This window comes from Schizosaccharomyces osmophilus, chromosome 1 (genome assembly GCF_027921745.1).
Source record: "Schizosaccharomyces osmophilus chromosome 1, complete sequence".
In the NCBI taxonomy this organism is placed as follows: Eukaryota; Fungi; Ascomycota; class Schizosaccharomycetes; order Schizosaccharomycetales; family Schizosaccharomycetaceae; genus Schizosaccharomyces; species Schizosaccharomyces osmophilus.
In genome coordinates, this window is record NC_079238.1 from 1,554,892 (window position 1) to 1,574,896 (window position 20,005).

At 38.0% G+C, this 20,005-nt stretch overlaps 11 protein-coding genes and 1 non-coding gene across 12 annotated transcripts; 7 read left to right on the plus strand and 5 right to left on the minus strand.

Moving 5' to 3' along the window:
- Positions 1 to 206: 206 nt before the first annotated feature.
- syo2 (armadillo repeat protein, involved in nucleocytoplasmic transport Syo2) lies at positions 207 to 2,373 on the plus strand (the record flags this gene model as incomplete). The annotated part of the gene is made up of 4 exons (XM_056179511.1): positions 207 to 335; positions 389 to 652; positions 700 to 824; positions 879 to 2,373. The coding sequence occupies 4 exons, from the start codon at positions 207 to 209 to the stop codon at positions 2,371 to 2,373; spliced, it is 2,013 nt and encodes a 670-aa protein (XP_056036456.1).
- A 156-nt stretch (positions 2,374 to 2,529) lies between these two features.
- rsc9 (RSC complex subunit Rsc9) lies at positions 2,530 to 5,143 on the minus strand (the record flags this gene model as incomplete). Its single annotated transcript, XM_056179512.1, has 5 exons — positions 2,530 to 4,430; positions 4,495 to 4,571; positions 4,651 to 4,722; positions 4,769 to 4,969; positions 5,031 to 5,143. The coding sequence occupies 5 exons, from the start codon at positions 5,141 to 5,143 to the stop codon at positions 2,530 to 2,532; spliced, it is 2,364 nt and encodes a 787-aa protein (XP_056036463.1).
- Positions 5,144 to 5,539: 396 nt separating this feature from the next.
- On the plus strand, positions 5,540 to 6,246 carry pop4 (RNase P and RNase MRP subunit Pop4; the record flags this gene model as incomplete). The annotated part of the gene is made up of 2 exons (XM_056179513.1): positions 5,540 to 6,041; positions 6,098 to 6,246. 2 exons carry the CDS (start codon positions 5,540 to 5,542, stop codon positions 6,244 to 6,246), a joined length of 651 nt encoding a protein of 216 aa, XP_056036462.1.
- A 336-nt stretch (positions 6,247 to 6,582) lies between these two features.
- sld5 (GINS complex subunit Sld5) lies at positions 6,583 to 7,227 on the plus strand (the record flags this gene model as incomplete). The annotated part of the gene is made up of 1 exon (XM_056179514.1): positions 6,583 to 7,227. The coding sequence occupies one exon, from the start codon at positions 6,583 to 6,585 to the stop codon at positions 7,225 to 7,227; it is 645 nt and encodes a 214-aa protein (XP_056036655.1).
- Positions 7,228 to 7,394: 167 nt separating this feature from the next.
- On the minus strand, positions 7,395 to 8,502 carry nhm1 (m7G(5')pppN diphosphatase Nhm1; the record flags this gene model as incomplete). Its single annotated transcript, XM_056179515.1, has 4 exons — positions 7,395 to 7,603; positions 7,657 to 7,844; positions 7,933 to 8,138; positions 8,191 to 8,502. The coding sequence occupies 4 exons, from the start codon at positions 8,500 to 8,502 to the stop codon at positions 7,395 to 7,397; spliced, it is 915 nt and encodes a 304-aa protein (XP_056036656.1).
- A 506-nt stretch (positions 8,503 to 9,008) lies between these two features.
- Positions 9,009 to 10,277, plus strand: SOMG_00722 (calreticulin/calnexin-like protein; the record flags this gene model as incomplete). The annotated part of the gene is made up of 2 exons (XM_056179516.1): positions 9,009 to 9,104; positions 9,186 to 10,277. 2 exons carry the CDS (start codon positions 9,009 to 9,011, stop codon positions 10,275 to 10,277), a joined length of 1,188 nt encoding a protein of 395 aa, XP_056036085.1.
- Positions 10,278 to 10,567: 290 nt separating this feature from the next.
- On the plus strand, positions 10,568 to 11,512 carry SOMG_05119 (uncharacterized protein; the record flags this gene model as incomplete). The annotated part of the gene is made up of 1 exon (XM_056183893.1): positions 10,568 to 11,512. One exon carries the CDS (start codon positions 10,568 to 10,570, stop codon positions 11,510 to 11,512), a length of 945 nt encoding a protein of 314 aa, XP_056036552.1.
- A 458-nt stretch (positions 11,513 to 11,970) lies between these two features.
- On the plus strand, positions 11,971 to 12,966 carry SOMG_00723 (protein repair carboxyl methyl esterase; the record flags this gene model as incomplete). The annotated part of the gene is made up of 1 exon (XM_056179517.1): positions 11,971 to 12,966. One exon carries the CDS (start codon positions 11,971 to 11,973, stop codon positions 12,964 to 12,966), a length of 996 nt encoding a protein of 331 aa, XP_056036657.1.
- A 251-nt stretch (positions 12,967 to 13,217) lies between these two features.
- Positions 13,218 to 14,102, plus strand: SOMG_00724 (G-patch RNA-binding protein, involved in splicing; the record flags this gene model as incomplete). The annotated part of the gene is made up of 1 exon (XM_056179518.1): positions 13,218 to 14,102. One exon carries the CDS (start codon positions 13,218 to 13,220, stop codon positions 14,100 to 14,102), a length of 885 nt encoding a protein of 294 aa, XP_056036658.1.
- A 382-nt stretch (positions 14,103 to 14,484) lies between these two features.
- aco2 (mitochondrial ribosomal protein subunit L21/aconitate hydratase, fusion protein) lies at positions 14,485 to 17,300 on the minus strand (the record flags this gene model as incomplete). Its single annotated transcript, XM_056179519.1, has 2 exons — positions 14,485 to 14,509; positions 14,560 to 17,300. 2 exons carry the CDS (start codon positions 17,298 to 17,300, stop codon positions 14,485 to 14,487), a joined length of 2,766 nt encoding a protein of 921 aa, XP_056036659.1.
- Positions 17,301 to 17,714: 414 nt separating this feature from the next.
- On the minus strand, positions 17,715 to 17,829 carry SOMG_10019. The gene has a single exon (XR_008803552.1). It is a non-coding gene; the product is annotated as a 5S ribosomal RNA (ribosomal RNA).
- Positions 17,830 to 18,877: 1,048 nt separating this feature from the next.
- Positions 18,878 to 19,559, minus strand: wtf9 (wtf meiotic driver; the record flags this gene model as incomplete). The annotated part of the gene is made up of 3 exons (XM_056179520.1): positions 18,878 to 19,063; positions 19,170 to 19,405; positions 19,451 to 19,559. 3 exons carry the CDS (start codon positions 19,557 to 19,559, stop codon positions 18,878 to 18,880), a joined length of 531 nt encoding a protein of 176 aa, XP_056036355.1.
- Between the last annotated feature and the right edge of the window lie 446 nt (positions 19,560 to 20,005).

The window sequence follows — 20,005 nt, forward strand, 5'->3', positions numbered from 1 at the left end:
ACTGTAGTCCTGTTTTCACGTTTCACTCTTTACCTAAAGTTTCATGGAAGCATCAGATATGGTGTTCATTAAGGTAGTGATAAAGTTGGCGACGCGAAACGAGTATACGGTAAACATGTAGCGTTTCTTATGAAATTTTAGACTTGTAGAGAACGAAACTTTGAATTTTCAACCTTCAAATTTTGGGAATATCGGTTTTGTGGAAAATGGGAAAAGCAAACGTTAGAAGAAGGAATCAAAGGAAAAACAGATTGAACCCTTTGAAGAAACAAGATGGAGCCATCAAAGAATTGCCCTTGGATCTGAAAGAAAGTGCTTTACCAGTTCTTTCCAGAGTATGTGCTTAAAGATACTATTTATAGGAAGATTTGAAACTAACCAAAATTAGCTTGAAAATCCTGAAGCGAAAGAAAGGTCATGGGCCGCTAGTGCTATTTCTAGTATCATTGTAAGCAGCTCAGAGGGACGCTTACTACTCTTAAAGAATGGACTTGTTTCTAAGCTTATGAATCGCTTGACTGATGACTCAATTGAAGTTGTTGTTGAAGTTACAGGTGCGTTTCGAAATCTTGCGATTGAGGAAGAATATGCGGTCCTGATGGACATGTACAGGAAGAACATTCTCGCTCCTTTAGATACCTGGCAAAATAAGGTTTGCATACTCTTAAGTGAAGCACGAATGCTAATGATTTGACTTAGATTGATTCGTTTTTAGAAAACATCGTCCAAGAGAAAATACAGTTAGAAAGCTACGAAGACAAAGGATTCTTTAGTTGTCTTTGTGCTATTGCTGAAAATGTCGCATCTTTATATCTAAATTTTGGGTATGTATTTGATTTCTTCTTTAGTACATTTATGTCTTAATACTAACAATTTAGCGAAACAACTTTCCAAGTGCTGAATTCTCTTAACCAAAAGAATGTTCTTTCATTCCTTTTCCGTTTAATCGTACCTGCGGCTAAGGTCCCCTTGCCTGTCGTCGAAACATCATTACAAGCTTTATTCACTTTGACCGATGACAACGACGGTGGCTTATTAACTTTCCTTCAAAATCCTAACAATACTCCGGATGCAATAATTGATCTTCTTCACTTTTACATGAAGAGTGAATCACCTTTAGCCAAGGTCTACTCAGTAGGCTGTTTATTCAATATTTATCAATCTAAAGTGGTCGCTAAAAACTTTGGTGAGCTTTTGTCTTCCGAAAGCTTGTTGGAAATTTTGTCTAATGAATCTCTTCCGGTTTTAACGGCCTTGCTTCCAGACGAGCAAGCTTACTTAGATTTCGTTGACCGTGATTTACAATCCTTTAAAAAGAACGGACTTACTCAACTCAAGGACGAGGAAGCTATCCTATCTTCCGATCTTTTGGTAGTACCAGCCGCTTTGGAAATCCTTTCCTCTTTGACATCGTTGCTTCAAAGCCTTGCCGAGGGTCATGTTGAAGAAGAGTTTGGAGATTCGTTCGTTGCAGAAGATGATGGCAACAAAGCTTTGGAGGATCTATCAAGTGTAGTCGATGAGGAGCCAATGAATACAGACCAGGCCATGGACGTTGATGGTGCAACCAATGAAAAATCAAATTCCAAGCTAATTGAATACATGCTGGATTCTGTTTTACCAAAATTAAGCTCATACTTTAGTTGGCTTTCGAAGTTCTCGTCTGACGATATTCCTTCTAATTTGAAAAGCTACTTGTTAGAAGTTTCGGAAAGAACAATTGAATGCTTAAACAACATATCGTGGTCATGTAATGGTGTCTTTACTGATGCTTCTGATTCTTCTAAAAAGTGGAATATACAGGCCAACCAGCTCGTACAATGGCTTTTTAAAACCATATTTGCAGATTTGCATAATAACTCTTGGCCATTTAGTGCTGATACTTTCACAGTTAGTTGTGGACTTCTCTGGGCAGCTGCTAGAGCCGCTTCAGAAGTATCAAATTCCATTACTGCTGAACAAATAGCCTCCTTAATCGGCTATGCTTCGGCTCATGGATCCTTGGATGCACAGGTCCGCATTTTCGGTGCCTTTGCTACTTTGGGCCGCACTGATAACATTTCAGTAAATGAAATAATAGGACAAACTCTGTTTTCCTGCCTTTCTTTGTCAGAGCCTAATCCACAATTGACTGTTGAAGCACTAAACACTATATACGACGTCTATGGCGATAAATCATATCCTTACGATGCTCCTGTTTTCCAGCAAAGGAACTATTTACAACAGTTGGCCAATTCCTTACCAAAGATCACTCAGATGGTTAAACGCATTAATCGTAAAAGCGATAGCTTGTTACGATTTCGAGCTGAGGAAGCTTTAGAAAATTTGGGTGCATTCATTGAATATAAACAGTCGGAATATACTGGTAATTAGCTTTTTTGGCAATAATATAAATAAATCTGGGCAAGTACTGAAGGGTGTTTAAATATATACATAACACTAGCACTAATGAGTATAATTAAAACTTAAATCGAAACATTTCGTTGAACTTTCATTAAATACTTCTATAAATTACAATGACGCAGCTTTTTAAATTTGACCAAGAAGCATTTCGCTCACGTACGGTGCAACCGCAGGATTCATCGTGCTAACTTCAAGAACATGCCCCTCAATTGCTGAAAACAGCATTTTTCCTTGCTTTGACCGAACAAGATTTCGCAGAACAAGAGTCGCCGTCAATGCGATACCAGTCGCGTCACCGCGTTCATCCACAGCAGTTAAAAGCAAAGGAACACGAAATTCTCTTGAAGGGCATAACTTGCGACCGTCAGAATTTGTATTTTGGATATTATTATCGTACAAATGGGTCAAAATATGCTTTAATAGACGCTGATGAGACGTTTCCGGTAATCCACCCGACAAACCAGATTGTACTTGATAAGTACAATCTCCCCATCGACATTGCATTTCCTCTAGTACCTGAGGAAAAATATGTGATTCCTGAATATGTGCCCATGTTGATTTGGTTCCCAAGACGGTTTCTCCACATAAAGTACCATCATTTTTTTTCCATCTGCAAACTTGAAATTTTTCGCCTATTGTAGAAATTGGAAGTTCTCTTCGCTTAATTCCATTGATAACGTACTCAACTGGCAGCAATGGAGTTGAAACTGTCATAGCCCTGGCATTATAAAACGCATGACTAGATACCTTTATAAAATCAGCAGGACTGATAGCCATCAGACCAGGTCCCTGAGCCCTTTCCATATCAGAGCAGTACATCTGCCAGATATCAGTTTGTAATACATAATCATCTGGACTAGCTTCAAAGCAACACCTCATCCATTTCACTGAACGCTCAGGTTCTCGGAGCAAAGTAAGTTGCTGAAGCTCAGAATACGGCAGAGGCAAAAAAGGTGCTTTTTGTAAGGGTTTGGTGGGTTTCACATCTGTTTTTCCGCTGTTTGCAACTGCGATCGTTACAAATCGTTCCTGAGCTTGATACATCATTAATCTAGTTAATTGGTTTACGAGAATCCAAACTGCAGAATTCGATAGTAATCCAGATGTGTTTGTTCGATACGTTGTATACTGATATAGGAAGTCAAGTGTGGCTGCAACAAGCTCCTCGTTATTCGTTTCAGTCAAAGAAATAATTCTGATAACTACCTTTTCATCCAAATCTTGAAGAAGTCTATTATTTCGGTCATTCAAAGCAAGTCGAGCGAGAGTTCGCAAAGTGCCAATGAGTACAGCATTGTCCGATGAATTAAGAAAGCTGCACAGTAGTAAATATAACCCAATTTTTTCATCTTCGATACTTAAGTGAGAACTAATTGTTTCTGTAATATCTAGACAATAATGGAGAAGTTCCACATTCTCAAAGGTATTGGCACATCGGATTGCAGACTCTAAAACACTGACTATCAATTCAGTTCTTGCAATTAGCTTTGCATTTTCCACAGATAAAACAGAATTTCGCAAAACTAAAGTAATACTAATTGCTCTGTCAAGGTATTGAGTGATATCTGAATCGTTGGAGACTTTTTTCAAGAGTGAAATTTGAAAACCCAATGCCTCCACCAAGCACTCAGCCAAAAATGGTAATCTCTCCAGTTTAAACTCCTGATGTCTTTCAAATGATATTTTAACTAAATGACATACCGCCCAATCTACTTCGTCTTCTTGTCGAGATTTCAGAGCTAAAGCCATGCGAATCAATAGAGGAGGTCCAGGTAGCCCTCGACCTAATGATTCCTCAGTTGAAATTGTTGATCCTGAAGCTCGATCAACTTGTTGCTGTAAGGGCGAATTTGCTGGCAAAGGATGAATAGGGATAATCGGAAAAGTAGTATTGGAAAAATTAGCTGCATTGGGTAGAGGTCGATAACTTGAGTTGAGTGCTTCTTCGGCACGTCGTTCAAGCGTAAGAGGAGACGGTGGACGGACGCTTTTATAAAAATTCTGCAGCGAATTCAAATTTTTGGTGTCTAAAGGAAGATATGATTGTTAGCGATCGTAAACACATATTCTAAAGCGAAGAAACCAGCATACCTGTAACTTCCAAAGTATCGGTCGATGTAAAAGAAGGCGAAGTGTTGAATGTTTTAACTCGTTGCAAAATATTGTCTCTAATAGATGGTCAGTGCTTTTGAATCTAGAGTAACGCAAGTAAATTGACGGGCAAGGCAATCAGAGTCAACTACGTACCTATTCAAATTTTGCTCCAAAAGATGAGGAGGAGGACATTGTAAATGCCACATATCAAACATTTCCCAGGCGCTATCATTACTAATTAGGATGCATATTCGAAAAGATGAGTACGTACATCAAGTCTTTAAAGTATAAATTCTCTAGACTTTTAGGAGCCCTAGTGGGATCTAATTGTCGAAATTCCCCGGCGAGGTCGGACCATCCATTTTCCATATTATTTACAGCATCATAACCACCTCGCTTTTTTACTTTTTTATATAATTCATAAATGGATATTTGCTTGCGCGTTACTTTTGGAATTGCATCAATGCTGATCCTATACAATTAATGATGTTAATTCTGTGTCTTGTTTTTCTACGCATGTTGTCTTTACAAACCCTCGATCGCGCCCAAATAATTCAAGTTTAGAAAGAAAACTTTCCTCTTCATTTAGTCGATTAGTCTCATCATAATTACTTTCATTCACAGTATTTTTTATGACTTGCGACATTTAGCACTTTGGTTATTTGTTTAGTTCGTTTACTGCCTCAGGAACCGTTACCGAAGTACAGAAACCCCCACTCAGCCTTAAGTGGGCTGGTTAGTTAACACAAGAGTATTGAAGAAGCCCCCACAACGACTTTTAAATCCCACATATTCTAGTTTCGAAATAAATTTTGATGGTTTTTCTTACAATTATAATTTGAGCTACCATTAAGTAATATTACTATAAAAAAATAACTTGGAAAACGTACATGTACACCTTTTCATGAATTATGTCTGAAAAGGAATAAAATTCTAGCATATCGTGTGAACCTCTACATTCTATCTCTAAGAGATTCACTGTTTTTTTTGTATTACCTCGAGGAATTTTTCATCGTGTGATTCTTTTGTGTCTTTGTTTTACATGGAAGATCCCATTTACAATTCGTTAAGACGTACGAATGCCAATGAGCATGTCACTCCTGAGAGTCTTGTTCACCAGAGCAAAATTTTAACCAAAGAGGAAGCTGAAAATGTGGTGAATGAAAAGATTGCGTTCAAGCCGGTTCTGCTTGTGCCTACTATGCCAGATGGAAAAAGAAAACAAACCGTCGATCGACAAAGTAGGAAAAAAAGGGCTTTGTCCTCAAAAGAAAAGCGAGATCTCCATCTAAATAGAGTACCTAAGCATTTGAAGTATGAACAGTTTGAACCTTTACACTCCATATGGTGCAATTACCTTGACGAGGCAATTGGCAATTCCACTGGTGAACCTCTTCTTGCTAAAATGATCAAAGCGGAGTTTCATGGATCTTACATGCGGGTCGTTCGCTGCAAGAGTCCTTCTCGTATTGGAATCGAGGGGATTTGCGTACATGAAAGCAAGAATATGCTTTCTCTTGTAACGAAAAATGATACCGTTGTGCGTAAGTTAAAGCAATTTTATTCTTGTGTTAGAGGCTTTTTAACTAACGCTTTATAGGAATTCCAAAAACTGATACTATAATGCAAGTGATTGCTAATATGTCTAATAGACGTTTAGTTATAGAACTTTACGCTCATCATTTACTTTTTCGGGCTGGTGATCGATCCAATCGACGATATAAAGGGAAAAACACGATAGATTTGTAACAATGTACTTTAGTAAATTATCTTATGGTTTGGGATTTTGAATTTTTTCAGTAATTTTGCGAAATCTTTGAGATTTCAGGAAACGTCTAAACGAGTAAATTCTAGCATTATTAACTATACTAAACAACAATTAAAACAATTAAAACGGTCAAAACCATTCAAACTACATTCAATCGCCCGAGAGTAACAGCAGAAAGTCGCTAAATTAAGCTTACATTAAGCTTCGTTTGCTTTCAATACACTGCTATAACTTTTGACTTCACCATAAAAAAACACATTCCAACTTATAAACAGACGCCTTGGAAGCGAAAGAACTTGAGTGTTTATAAAAAAGGAATGGATTGGGACGTGGACGAGCTGCTAGCTGAACCAACTACAGAAGTAGAGCAAGACTACTCTTCCCTCTGTAGGCAGTGGTTGAATGAGCGTATGGCTCCTGAATTACTTCCGTTTGCAGAAGACGTTGTTACAAGGGTTACAGAAAGACTTCGAGCTCAAGTGGAAACTTTACAAACTTCAATTGGAACTGCCAATGCCACTGGCTATCGTAGCGTGCTAATTCAAATTGAACTTGAGCGCATAAAATTTGTTTTAAGGTCTTATTTACGGACAAGATTGAGCAAAATCGACGATTATGGTCAGTATATTCAGGCAAATCCAAGTGTGCTCCTAAATTTATCATCAACTGAAAGACAGTACCTTTTACGGCATCAACAACTATTGCATAGACATTATATGACCTCTTTTCTTCGAGAACTTCCTATTAAGATGAATAAACTCGACGACACAATTGGAAGGACCAGTATGGTAGCAGCACCGGACATGGAGAGTCCCGTTTTTTGTATGGTTAATGAAACAATTGAAGAAAACCTTAGAGTGGCAGAAAATGAATATGTAACTTTGGATCGGGGTGATATTTTACTTTTGAAGTACTCGGCTATTGCAAATTATGTTCGTACTGGAGCTGTTTCCCTAATTTAAGCCTTCTTTTGTATTTTATAGACCTCAAAAATAACTCTAATACCTCTCGAATATTGATGTAACATCAATTCTATAACTAGACAATAGCAATTTATGCAATCCTATATTTATTCTCCTTCATTTGACAAAGGTTGTGTAGGGTTTTTGAGAAACACACACTATGTTTTTCATTCAGTAGCATTTGTTAAATCATTGAACAAAAAGTGCTGTTCTCCAATACCGTAAGTTAATGTTTTTTCAGCAAAGCCAAGTTTGCAGCTTTGTAGCCTTTCAATCACATCGTCTAGAAGAATCGCACGCCCAACCGACGATCCTTCACCGGTTTCGTGATCAACATGCATGATGTGAACATGCAAATGGAAGTAAGAGGGAGGATCTAAAGTATTGTTAGAAAGCCAAGTCTTCGTAACAGCGAAAAACTACACATACAATGAACGAAAAGTTTTAGTTGGTTCTTATGCACAGGAAATTTTTTTGGAACATCATTTAGCACACGGGAACGGACATTTTCCAACAAGGGTAAGTGCTCCAAAGTCAAATCTCGAATACTTGCTAAATCATTTCTGTGGACAATAGCCATCAAATTCAAGGCAGACATAGTTTGGCGGTCCCACTTTCTAAATAATAGTTAGAAAAAAAGTAAAAACTACTCCTATCTAAGATGGATGGGGAGTTTCAAACATCATATATTTTTTTTCCACATACAAGTCCGGCAAAACAAGGAACCCATTTACTTTATCTGAATCCTCTAGAACTATACGTTCTGCTTCAGCTATGTGATTAAGGATGTTCTTGACCCATTGAATTTGAGGACCTCGCTGAGTTTCAATGAATGGTTTGACAATTCGAAGATATATTTCTGGGGTTTCCTGAACCATTCTGCGCTTTTGGGCCGAGTATTTTCGAATATGCTACATTTAATGGTTAAATTTTCAATTTTTAAAGAACCGATGTATAGCTTACATTTTCCGCAGCAGGCCATATCAAAGTAGTTTTCAAAGAAGGAAGATCATTGCTTTGAAGGAAAGTATTAAGGTACCAATGAAAAACGTCGTTGTTTTGCACAAGCCGAGTTTCCTGGATATACTTTGGAATTTCTTGAAGGTTGATACAATGCAAATCAAAAGCTGTCTTCTCTAGTAGTACCAATGCGACCTTATTCTCGATATAGCCGTAAAGCGTTATTATCTTGTTCTTTGTATCCTCCTTTAAGACTTTTTCAAATTGAAAGTTTTGTAGCAGTCTGATTTTCTCGATAGATATTGCTTCACTCATTTTGGTTATGAGTTGCACTTGGGCTTTTGACACAGAAGCAGCTTACATAGCAAACAAGGCATTGACTGCACACAGTAATCATGTAGACGTACCTTTTTCTGCAATTTATTTTCATCAAAAAATAAATAAGATATTTGAGTATGATTCCTTGATTGAAATCATCTGTAGAGCTACTAGGGATATTTGACTAGAATAAAAAAAATGAGTTTCAAGCCTTTTAAGTTTGTTTTTATATTAACGGTTCAATTGGCTTTCACTACTCAAACAATATTGAGAAAATGATCTGAGCAATCTCAATGTCAGTACCTTTAACGAACGATATTAACATCACAACACGACACGACATCGAGTGAAAGACTTCGCTTTTCTTTACTTCGACATTTTTCTTTATTATTTCATCCCTACATGTGCTAGAATAATCTTTCAGAATCAACTATCAAATTGTAACTCTGCAAGGTTCTTAACTGTGTCTTCATGTACAATTTAAAGCTCGATTCCTTAAAGACATGAATATCTTCCATTTATTCTCCATCATTGTAATCGTTTGTTTTCAGCCAATATCGTCGGTATTGGCAACTAAATTGAACGCTAAAACTTACAAGGTACGTATGCTCGTTGGAAACATTGTGAAACTAAGAATTTAAATTCTATGAATAAACTAATTTAAACTAACACAACTATAGCCATGCGCTGTTCCAGCAGTATTCACTGAACAATTTACGAAAGAAGACTTGGAAAGCTGGAAATATCGATGGTTTTCACCTTCAGACCATGGAGTAGGATCCTTCAGTCTCGTGGAAGCACCAAACAAACAGTTAGCAAATGAGTATGGACTTATAACAACAGTTCCAAGGAAGCAACACGTTGTCTCCAGTAATTTCGACGTACCGATTACAAGGGAAAGTCCTTCTATACCCATTGTTCTGTCTTTTCAAGTGAAGCCTACTGTTCGTTGGGACTGTGGACATGTTAATCTTAAGCTTGTCAGTCAGAAGTGTTCTCATAATGAAGATAGTAAAGCTACTCTTCCCCTTATAGAATTTGGTGTGAAAAAATGTGGGTTGTACGACTATGCATATTTTTCTTTTGGCAGCTATGAAAATCAAATTGTCTATCATTTGAAAAATCCTCCTCAAAGCGGATTGACAGAGTACATGTCAAATATGTACACGCTGTTTTTACGAAATCACACATTTACAATTCGAAGGAATAAACAAGTTATTGCCCACGGGGATGTGGAAGCGGCGTTTTCAGAATCACCTATTAAGCATTCATCGATCCAGCACCGAGCCAGTCATGCAGAAGAAGCTACTGTGGTAACTCCCTATTACAGTCCAAGCGATGTATTTCTTCTTCTTTTATCGCGAGATTATTCATATCCGCTTAGTGCAACGGGAATCGAGCTAGATGTTTGGAGTGAAGCTCCTGGTGTCTTCGTGAATAACATATATTTTGGATTCTCTGAAAATGATGCTATGCTTTTTGAAAATGAGACGTTTGATATAAAAAACTTATTAGAATCTAATCAAAGTGTAAATAGCTTTGGTTCTGGTGGAATGGTAAAGGCCTTGCTAAAACTAATGATAATGAACCTGAAGAATTCGTGGTCGAACATATATGATGCCACTTATGGTAACGTTTATAATTATTTTTACGATATTTGGATTACAGAAGGTACGATTTTACCAAAAGAAGCATGGCAATATCTTTACCATGCTATATTGGTGATTTTTGTAGCAGTTTCTCCAGTTCTTTACTGGATGCTCCAATCATAAAAAAAATAAAAATTAATAAATAAAAAAGAAGTCTTTATCATCCAAATGATGACCAGTACATATCTATTTATATATTTGATGCGGTAAATGAAATATGCAAATGATTTCGCTTCATGCTTTGAAAGTAACTTTATAGACTTCATAGAGTCAACAATTATATTCTAACTACAAAATTAGCCAAAGAAGCTAATTTAGCTTTCCAATTTCTATCAATGATTTTCCTTCTAGTTGGCTACGGGTTTCTCTACAGTCTCGCTCACTTGTCAAGTACTACACGCTCACCTACTAGGATGTTCTTAGGGTCATACCGGAATTTTTTGAGGAAAAATGTCAAGGAAGTAGCTAAGTCGAGAAAGAATTATAATTGCTACTATTCGTTGAGACCTCAATGCTTTTCTACAGCTGCTTTTCTGAGGAATAAGGACACTAAGAATTCAGAAGTAATTTTTGGAGGACAATCTTTAGATGATTTATTTAACAATGTTAAAAAGTCAATGAAGGAAAAAAAGGATAGAAGTATGGCTTCTACAAACCGAAAGACGTCTGGCAATGCCCGAAACGATGGTTTAGAGAAACTAGACTCTCGTCCTAATAGGCAAAGAAGAAACTCTCTTCAAGGGAATAGGGTACAGCTTCCAGGCTTTCAAGATAGAAGGTCACAAAATCGTTCAGATTCGGCTGGTAAAACTGGTTTGCAATCAGGTGAATATTCAGCGAGGAAAGACGTAAACAATTCGGAATTTCCACCCAAGTTTGAAGGAATTAGGCCTCATTTTAAGCCCTTAAATAGACCAACCCCTGCCACCAAAGAAAAGCTTAAACCCAGCGAACCATCAGTTGAAGAGGTTACCAAATTTGATTTGGCGGATTCTTCTAATCCTAAGTCTATACGTGCGGGAAGTCGAGATCGACTTTTACATAAATATGATGCACCTACAACTACCAGTAGTGATGCTTCAGTAAAGAATCCAAGAGCAAAGTCGAGAAAGCGTTTGCAAAAACAAGAAGAAACTGGAATGAGTGTACTTTCAGAGGGGGAAGCAGCTTCAAGTCAGGGATCGAACCAAAGAAAAAAGTTTTTCCGGACTAACGTAGCTCACCTTTCTAGTTTTCACCCTCAGCTTATTCTTCCACAGCAATTGGTAGAGTTTGTATCTCCTTCCACTTCACTTCCTAAAGGACTGCAACTCATGAAGAAGCAATTGCAAGCATCAGTCTCCTATCCCCGTAATTAATTGAAATCAGTTGAAGACAATCTCTTGCCTCAAATTTTCAGTGATGACCCAAAATCAGAATGGACATAGCAATGTCTTTGAATATGCATTTTCACTTCACATAATTGAAACCATTTATAATAAAATTGCAAGATTATAGTGCACCTCGTTTATAGAATGTTTGTTTCTAGTTCGTCTTGGACACATAGTAAGTCTTTTTTTACATATTGATCTCCCAATATATGTCAAATGTGGATGTAAAAATAATCGTAGAATTGTTATAAATTACTACTAAGTTATTTTGTTTATCACAGTCGTTTTCTAAAAGTATTCGTGTGGTGAGAGTATTTAATATTACGACGCACCTGTATTTGCCTTACTGTCAGCAGTAAGAAAGCCATCAGCAAGTCCATGCTCAAAATTGACCCTCTTTAATCCAAAGGCTAAATAATTTGTTTTTAATTTATAATTTACTCGAAATGTCATTTCGGGACCAGTCATTACGATCATTAATTCAACAGAATCTCAAGAAAACGCTACCTTTGAAACCAGAAGAAAAGATTTCTTATGAGTCAAGCCTGAGCAATTGGGGAAACTATTTTCAAGAAAGGATAGAAATACCTACTGGTCATGGAGACTTAATTGGGTATTTAACTCTGCCACAGCCAGACAGCTGTTTGTTTGTGCTTCAGCATGGTGCAGGTTCAAGCGCTATGTCTTTTGCTCCAATGATCCCTGAACTATTATCTGAGTCAGAAAATAAGGGAGGATTTCTTTCCTTGGATCTTCGAGCCCATGGTGAAACAAATGTTCAACCAGAAACAGATATGTCTCTCCAGGCGCTGACAAACGATTTTGTACATGCAGTTCAGTATGTCCAAAACATATTTCGTCTGGAGGAAAAGCTGATTTTGGTGGGCCATAGTCTGGGTGGATCCATTTGCACAGAAGCTGCATATGAAAAGAGACTTCCAAATGTTTCTGGTTTGGTTATCATTGATGCCATTGAAGGTTCAGCAATTGAGTCTTTTAACTACATGCGTAGGTATATTTCTACACGTCCTGCTTCTTTTTCTTCTGTAGAGGAAGCTATAAGCTGGCATTTGAAAACACTAACCATCCGGCAAAGCAGTTCCGCCTGCATCACCGTACCCTCTTTGCTGGTTCCTTCGGAAGATAAAAGCTGTTACACTTGGAGAACGGACTTAGCTTCCACTTCTCCTTTTTGGTCAGATTGGTTCACTGGTTTAAGTGACAAGTTCCTGACAGCAGCATGTGGAAAACTGCTCATCGTGGCCGCTGCGGATCGATTAGACAAAAGCTTAATTATTGGACAAATGCAGGGAAAATACCAACTTGAGATATCCCCAGCTTCTGGTCATTTTGTTCATGAAGACGCTCCCGTTCAAATGGCTTCCCTCTTAATCAAATTTTGGCATCGTAATCAACCTTTAGTTTTACCATTAAAATTCTAATGATTTATGATTTTACTCTATTAGCGTATGATGTTATTTCCATTAATTTCAATTCTTACTATTCCTATTCCTACGCTTTCACTTTACCACATCAGACAATACCACATTCTGGTAAACACAACGAAACTGCATTTTAATCCCTAATGATAAATTGCATCTATTTCTAGGATAAATTGTTTACGAAAGACAGATATACATATAAAACATTATTCTCTAATAAATTTAGGCCAACGACATCAGCATAGTCTCTCATGTCCTCCGTAATAACTCAGGCCCAAGAAGCACCTATCGTTGCAGCGGATACTTCATGCAATTATGAACAAGTCAATCCTAAAATCCAGCTTTTTGTTAGAGGTGTCATCTTCGAACTATTTCGAAATGAGCTCTTGTCATTGCCCGAGTCTGTCTTAATGTGTCTTTTCCCAAGAGGTTTAATGCTTGATTATGAAATCCATGATTACTTAACGAATAATAGACCATTGATTTTTCAAACAGCTGATTTTGATCCTTCCATTTTTGGATACATAATCAGTTATTTCCGAATGATGGATTCGCGTATTAACGATGAAAAACAGTTTATATCACCACCAGCACCATCCTTTCCTGGGAAATGTGGTATTATCTTTTTAAAAGAAGACATTGAATTTTATGTCTTGCCTCCTTCAGTACAGCAATCAATTGTGGAAGCGAAACCTATCGATCTTGCAAGAACGAAACAGAAAGTAGCACAACAGTTACTACAGGAGAAGCGTATTTTTGATTGTCTTCGTGTAACCAGCTCGACACCGGAAGATTCTGCAGAAAAGAATTTAGTTCGTATGCTATGTTATAGTGGTTTCAACGAAGACGATGAATGGAAACTAAGAACGCAGGAACCACATCGAGCATGCATAACGTCCGTTACACTCACGAATCTGGACTTTTCTGCCGATAAAGGTCCCGTATCTGACCCAAATTATTTTCCCGTTTTCCAAAAATTATTGCTGTTCTGGCAAAAGCCTGCTAGAAAATGTTGGTGGGATTCTGCTTTAAAAACAAATTTTGATGGAATTGATTTTTCTGTATGGGTGCGACGTGTTTGGACTTTAGAACTTGCTGTACTGGGCTCAACTCATACTGGGCCATTGGTTGTATAATAGTTTATTTGCATACACATTCCTCCTACTCAAAACCGAGCTTAATGGATTAATAATGATAAATACCTAACCTTTTCTTATGCTCCACCATTCTATGAACTGATTATTCAAAAACAATCACACCTACTAATGTAGTTTTACCATCAATGCAAAGTTCCTGCGAGTCTTGAGTTTTGATTACGATTTTCGTGCTCTAAATTTGAGATTTTAGATAGTGAAGTCTTATAAAATCCATCTTTCTATGTTTGGGGTCTTAATGAATCTTGCAGCGCTTATGCGATAGTCGGTTTACTTCTATAATAATCTTATAGGTTTCGAATGCATCTAAAAAAAAAAAACAAAAAAAAAAAAAAAAGAGATTTAAGGAAAACATTAGATTCTTTTAATGAATGATTAATTTGTTGATTCTATTTGGGTTAGTAGCTGTTATAATAAATAAATTCCGTGTCCAACTTACCTCAAAACTGTGTAGGTTTGTTTATGCTTCATTACACGATCATGTCTATGACGACGCTTGTGTTTGACGCGCACGCTTAATGCACTTTTGGGGAGTGATAATACTGTTGCTTCAATGGTATGGTTAGAAATGTCTATATATGGTTTGCCAACAATAGTATAATCCCTAGAGCCCAGCCTGGTAACTTTATCAAAACGTATAGTATCTCCTACCTCCAGTCCTTTTGCTAGAAAGGGTAGGCTCAACTGGTCACCTTCGGTGACTATAAAATGTTGGTTATATAAACTCACATCAGCGTAATGACCAGGTTGTCGTTTTATTGAATCTAATATGTTTCGTTCTCCTCCACCAACACGAGCTTTTTCACGAATCAGGTTCAAAGCTGAACCAGCCCTGAAAAATTCTACCTGATCTTTACTCATCGTATGCTTGCAAGGAATCTCTACTGTAGAGCCATCTTGTTTGGTAACGATAAGAGTAATGGGCTCATCCAAAGCGCCATTAAGTAAACCTGTAATACCTCGAGTAGATACTTTATCTTCAGCATCAATTTTGTCGTAATCAGCTTCGTTGGCAAAATTCAGTGGAAGAATACCTTGCTTTTTCAAGTTAGTTTCGTGAATACGAGCAAATGATTTAGTCAGAATAATTCGACCATTCAAAGCGCGAGGTTGCAAAGCGGCATGTTCACGAGCAGATCCTTCACCGTAGTTGTGTTCAGCTACAACCAACCATGGTTGGCCTTTACTGTTCCACCTCCACATTAATTCAGGAATACTCATGCCTTCTCCCTTATCATATGCTACGTTAACCTCACCAGTAGCAGCATTAACAGCACCAATGAGAGTATTGTTACAGATGTTACTCAAATGTCCCTTATACTTCAACCATTTACCAGCAGCAGAGATGTGATCTGTTGTACATTTTCCCTTAACCTTTATGGCAACCTTTAAGTTATCCATCTCTCCACCTTTGTAAGCATCAAAAGGTTTGAGGGCCTCCAAACGTGTAGACTTAGGATCGATTGTTACTTCGGTTTCAGGTTGAGGTTCTGGGTTAAGATCGGGAATGTACGAAGTATCACCAGCAGTAAAACCAGATGGAGGAAGTTCAATACCGGTAGGCGGAGTGAACTTGAAAGGTTTGCCATCTGGAGTCTGAAGGACATCACGGGCAGGATCAAATGCAAGGTCTGAGGAGAAGATCTTAGCAGCGACGATGACAGGGCTAGTCAAAAAGTTCATGGTAGATGGGTTACCATCATTACGAGAACGGAAGTTACGGTTGAAGCTAGTCAAAATAGCGTTTGGTTCTTCTGTAGATACCTTATCATCACGCTTCCACATACCTATACAAGGACCGCATGCATTAGCAAGAACGACAGCACCAGCATCTTCTAAACGCTTTGTGATACCGTCACGTTCAATAGTTGCACGAATTTGTTCACTGCCAGGAGTAACTAAGAAAGGTACTTGTGGCTTCAAACCGGCTTTTGTAGCTTGTTCCACGACGTCAACAACAGTGGACATATCTTGGTAAGAGGAGTTGGTGCAAGATCCGATAAGACCAGCAGAGACCTTTTTGGGCCAATTGTTCGTTTCAATAGCTTTGCTGAATTTTTCGAGGGGAGTGTTCAAATCAGGAGTAAAAGGGCCATTGAAAGAGGGGGTAAGTTCAGAAAGATTAACTTCAACAATCTCATCATACTTAGCACCTGCATCAGCAGCCAAGTAATTGTGTTGTTGATGGACATTTGCAGCTGCATTGGCAACTTCTGCACGATGAGTGGCTTCTAAATAACGCTTCATCGATTCGGTATATGGGAATAAAGAAGTAGTTGCGCCCACCTCGGCACCCATATTGCATACAGTAGCCATTCCTGTACACGAGAGAGATTCAACACCAGGACCAAAGTATTCAATAATATGACCAGTACCACCACGAACAGTAAGTTTTCCAGCTAAATGAAGAATAAGATCTTTGGGGGTAGCCCAGCCAGACAAAGCGCCCTTGAGATGTACACCAATAACTTTAGGTGCCTTCAACTCCCAAGGAGTATTGGTCATGGCATCCACGGCATCGGCACCACCAACGCCAATGGCAACCGTACCCAAACCACCAGCATTGGGTGTGTGAGAATCTGTTCCCAGCATCATTCCACCCGGAGCAGCGTAATTTTCCAAAACGATTTGATGAATAATACCACTTCCAGGACCCCAAAATTGTATACCGTATCTTTTTGCGGCACTTTGAAGGAAATCAAAAATTTCTTTATTATTGGCAATGCTATCGGGAATATCACTATTTGCACCGCGATGACCGACAATCAAGTGGTCGCAGTGAATACTAGAGGGAATTAATGTACGGTCAAGACCACATGTCATAAACTGAAGTAATGCCATTTGGGCCGATGCATCTTGCATGGCGACGCGATCGGGATTCAACTTCAAATACAAAGAGCCGCGAATTTGCGAAGGAGAAACACCGGAAAAGCTTTCCTCGGGATTCGTCAAGTGTGCATATAAAACCTTTTCAGCTAAAGTGAGTTTTTCATTAGGAAAAATCTTCCGAACACGTTCAAGCTTTTCAACGAGTTTTTGGTAGGGAGGTGTGACAAACGCTGCACGACTGGCATAGCCTCTAATGCCAGTATACTGCTTGCCAAAAAAGCCAATTCCCTTGTCAGAACGAATCATCGACAAGCTTGAAGCTCCATGCTTCATGCGACCTAATGTGGCCATGTTGTTCTGGGGTGGTGCTGTACTCGAATAATTCTGTTTATGGAAGAGCTCGTTTCCAACGAAAATTTTCTAGATAATCGCCACTATTAAGATACATTTAACATGGGTAAAAGAATGTAAATAAAATTATTTATGTATTATTTTAGTTTCACATATGATAGGAATTCATCAGGACTTTGGTGACATTTTGATACGTTCGAATGAATATACTCACAAATGCTGAGCTTGGATGTTTGTGTATTCAAGTCTCTGTAGCGAACGTTATGTAATTTCCAACCATCAGCCATGGTTCTGTCGAACGCCGAGGTGAATCTGACTGGAATTGGCAATTTGTTGAAGGAAAAACAAGCAAGTAAGACGAACAACAAAAAGTTGAAAGTAAAGCCACAAAGAAAAGAGAAAAAAGTGAGAGGAAGCCTACAGCACCCCGGATTCCCATGTTGTCTCCAACCATAGTACTAACGAGGCCCTCAGACGCTTAACTGCAGTGATCGGACGGGAACTGGTGTTTTCGCCTAGGTATGGCCGTAGACACCAGTTCTAGGTTTTTTAAGCTATGTATATATTTGTATATACACATACACATGAAGCTTGCTCCTTCATCAATTTTAAAACTAGTTTTCTACTTGGTAGTTCTTTGACTGTTTCACCGCCAGGTTTGTTCTTTTGTACCTCTCATAAAGCTTCCGCAAACAAATTTAGTGATGTGTCAATCCCTATTATACATCATTTGAGAAAGGAACGTCCCATGTTCGTTCCTAAGGATGACAAGGGACTCGAGCAGATATCGTTGGTCTCTTCAGTATAGAATTATCTTTACTTGCATTCAACAAGAAGAATATATTAATAAGAACAAAAAACCGGCCCAAATGAAGCATTTTCACTAAGCGTGTAAAAGGCAATATTGAGACACTTCCCTGCTACTTGAGGAAGAACATGCTACCTGAATGGAAAAGGTTACAAGGAATAAAATATAAGGAAAGCCTTGATTCAGCAGAAATGAACATGGCGAGATACATCTAAGTAAGCCAGGGTGATGAAGCAGAGATCCACTTGAACTGAACTTAGTTGCTGATGTTGCACCGCCAGCTTGTGTTTCGATGATGCGTGTTGAAGGGCCGTTTCACATCGCTGAAACACGCGATTGAGAATTTTCGAAGTTCATATGCGACTCTCATACTGTTTCGAAGAAAAAGCCTTGCCTTTACAACTCGATTGATCTTGCTAAATGAATTAATGCTTCATATACCAATTTTGTTTACCGCATTCCTGGACTTAGTAACGTCTTTACAGATCATAGATTAGGATTAAATCAATTGCAAGAATACATATCTCTGCAACTTTAATAAATTTTCTGCTCAAATGTATGGACAACGTTATGAACACTGACGAAGTATTCGCTATGAAAGTAGCAGCAACGAAATTCATTTAAAAATTGTAAATTAAGATAAAACGAATGACAAGATTCATGAAGGAGTGAAAGAAAAACAATTAAAATAAACCATGCTGGATGGTAACGTCTTCTTCTGTGTTACGTTTAATTCTATTCATATGCGAATAAATATTTACTTTGGAATTTAGCGGATTTCATAAGCGTCGGGGCTTTCAAAGATGGCGCAAAAATCGAAAAAGAAATACAATGGTTTCGGCAAGACTACAGAAATAAATAACCACGAAACCTCAAACTTCAGTTCTTTTGTCATCAAGAGGTTAAGTTTGATTTCTTCGTTCGAATGTCCTCTCATCTTGGATACTGAACGATTCTAAATAGGTTAATAAGATATAATGAGAGGAAAGAAAAGTACGAGACAAAGCATTTGCTAAACCGCTCATGCCGTTAACCAAATTTGAATTCATGCTTTCGCGTACCTTTTGATTTGCTGGAACAGTACACAACATACTCGTCAAAACAAGAAATAAGAATGTGTTTATTGTGATAAAAATCAACCAGTAAACAGCAGGGTTCAAATTTTCAAACACTCCGTACTTCTTCAGGCCAAAAGATGAGGCTAAACAGAAGGCATCGAAAACAACTGTATGGAATGTTGCGACAAGCACATTGTCTATCAATGCTTCACACTTTATTGAATTTATTGCAATTGTCCCTAATAGTTAGCCAGTCGTTCAAAATATGGACATCGCTGTCTTACCAGAATATCGAGGCGGTGTGCCATCTGAAATTTGAATGCCTGACTTTTCATCATTGAGCGTTTTAAGGGAGGCTTCCAAACTCGAAACAGGAGTGTAACTATTCTTCATCTTTACAATGGCAATCCAAAAAAACAAAAAAAATCACACATTCCAGGAAATAAACAACTAGAATCACCAAGAAAGTCAGTAGAAACTGGTTGCACTTTTCAAGAATCTGTCAAAAAAGGGAATTGAGCCTCGCTTCAAAACATTATAAGAAAATTCCAAAAGAACCTGCCTGTTAAAACCAAAGATGCGTGTTAAAAAAAAATCTTGGTAATGGCTTGACTTGTAAAAAAATCGAAGCGGCCGGTAATAGTTATTTCTTACTCTCTACGACTAACCGAAACAACGTGTGGAATAAATTACAGACTAGATGGCATATTCCAAGTATTTTGACTTTCATCCTACTTTTGGATAGTGTTCGTATCAATCCCTCTAATGAAAAAGCATTTGAATTTCCTTTCACCCTCTTGACAAAACATTTCCCTACCAGATCTCTTTGTTTACTTTTA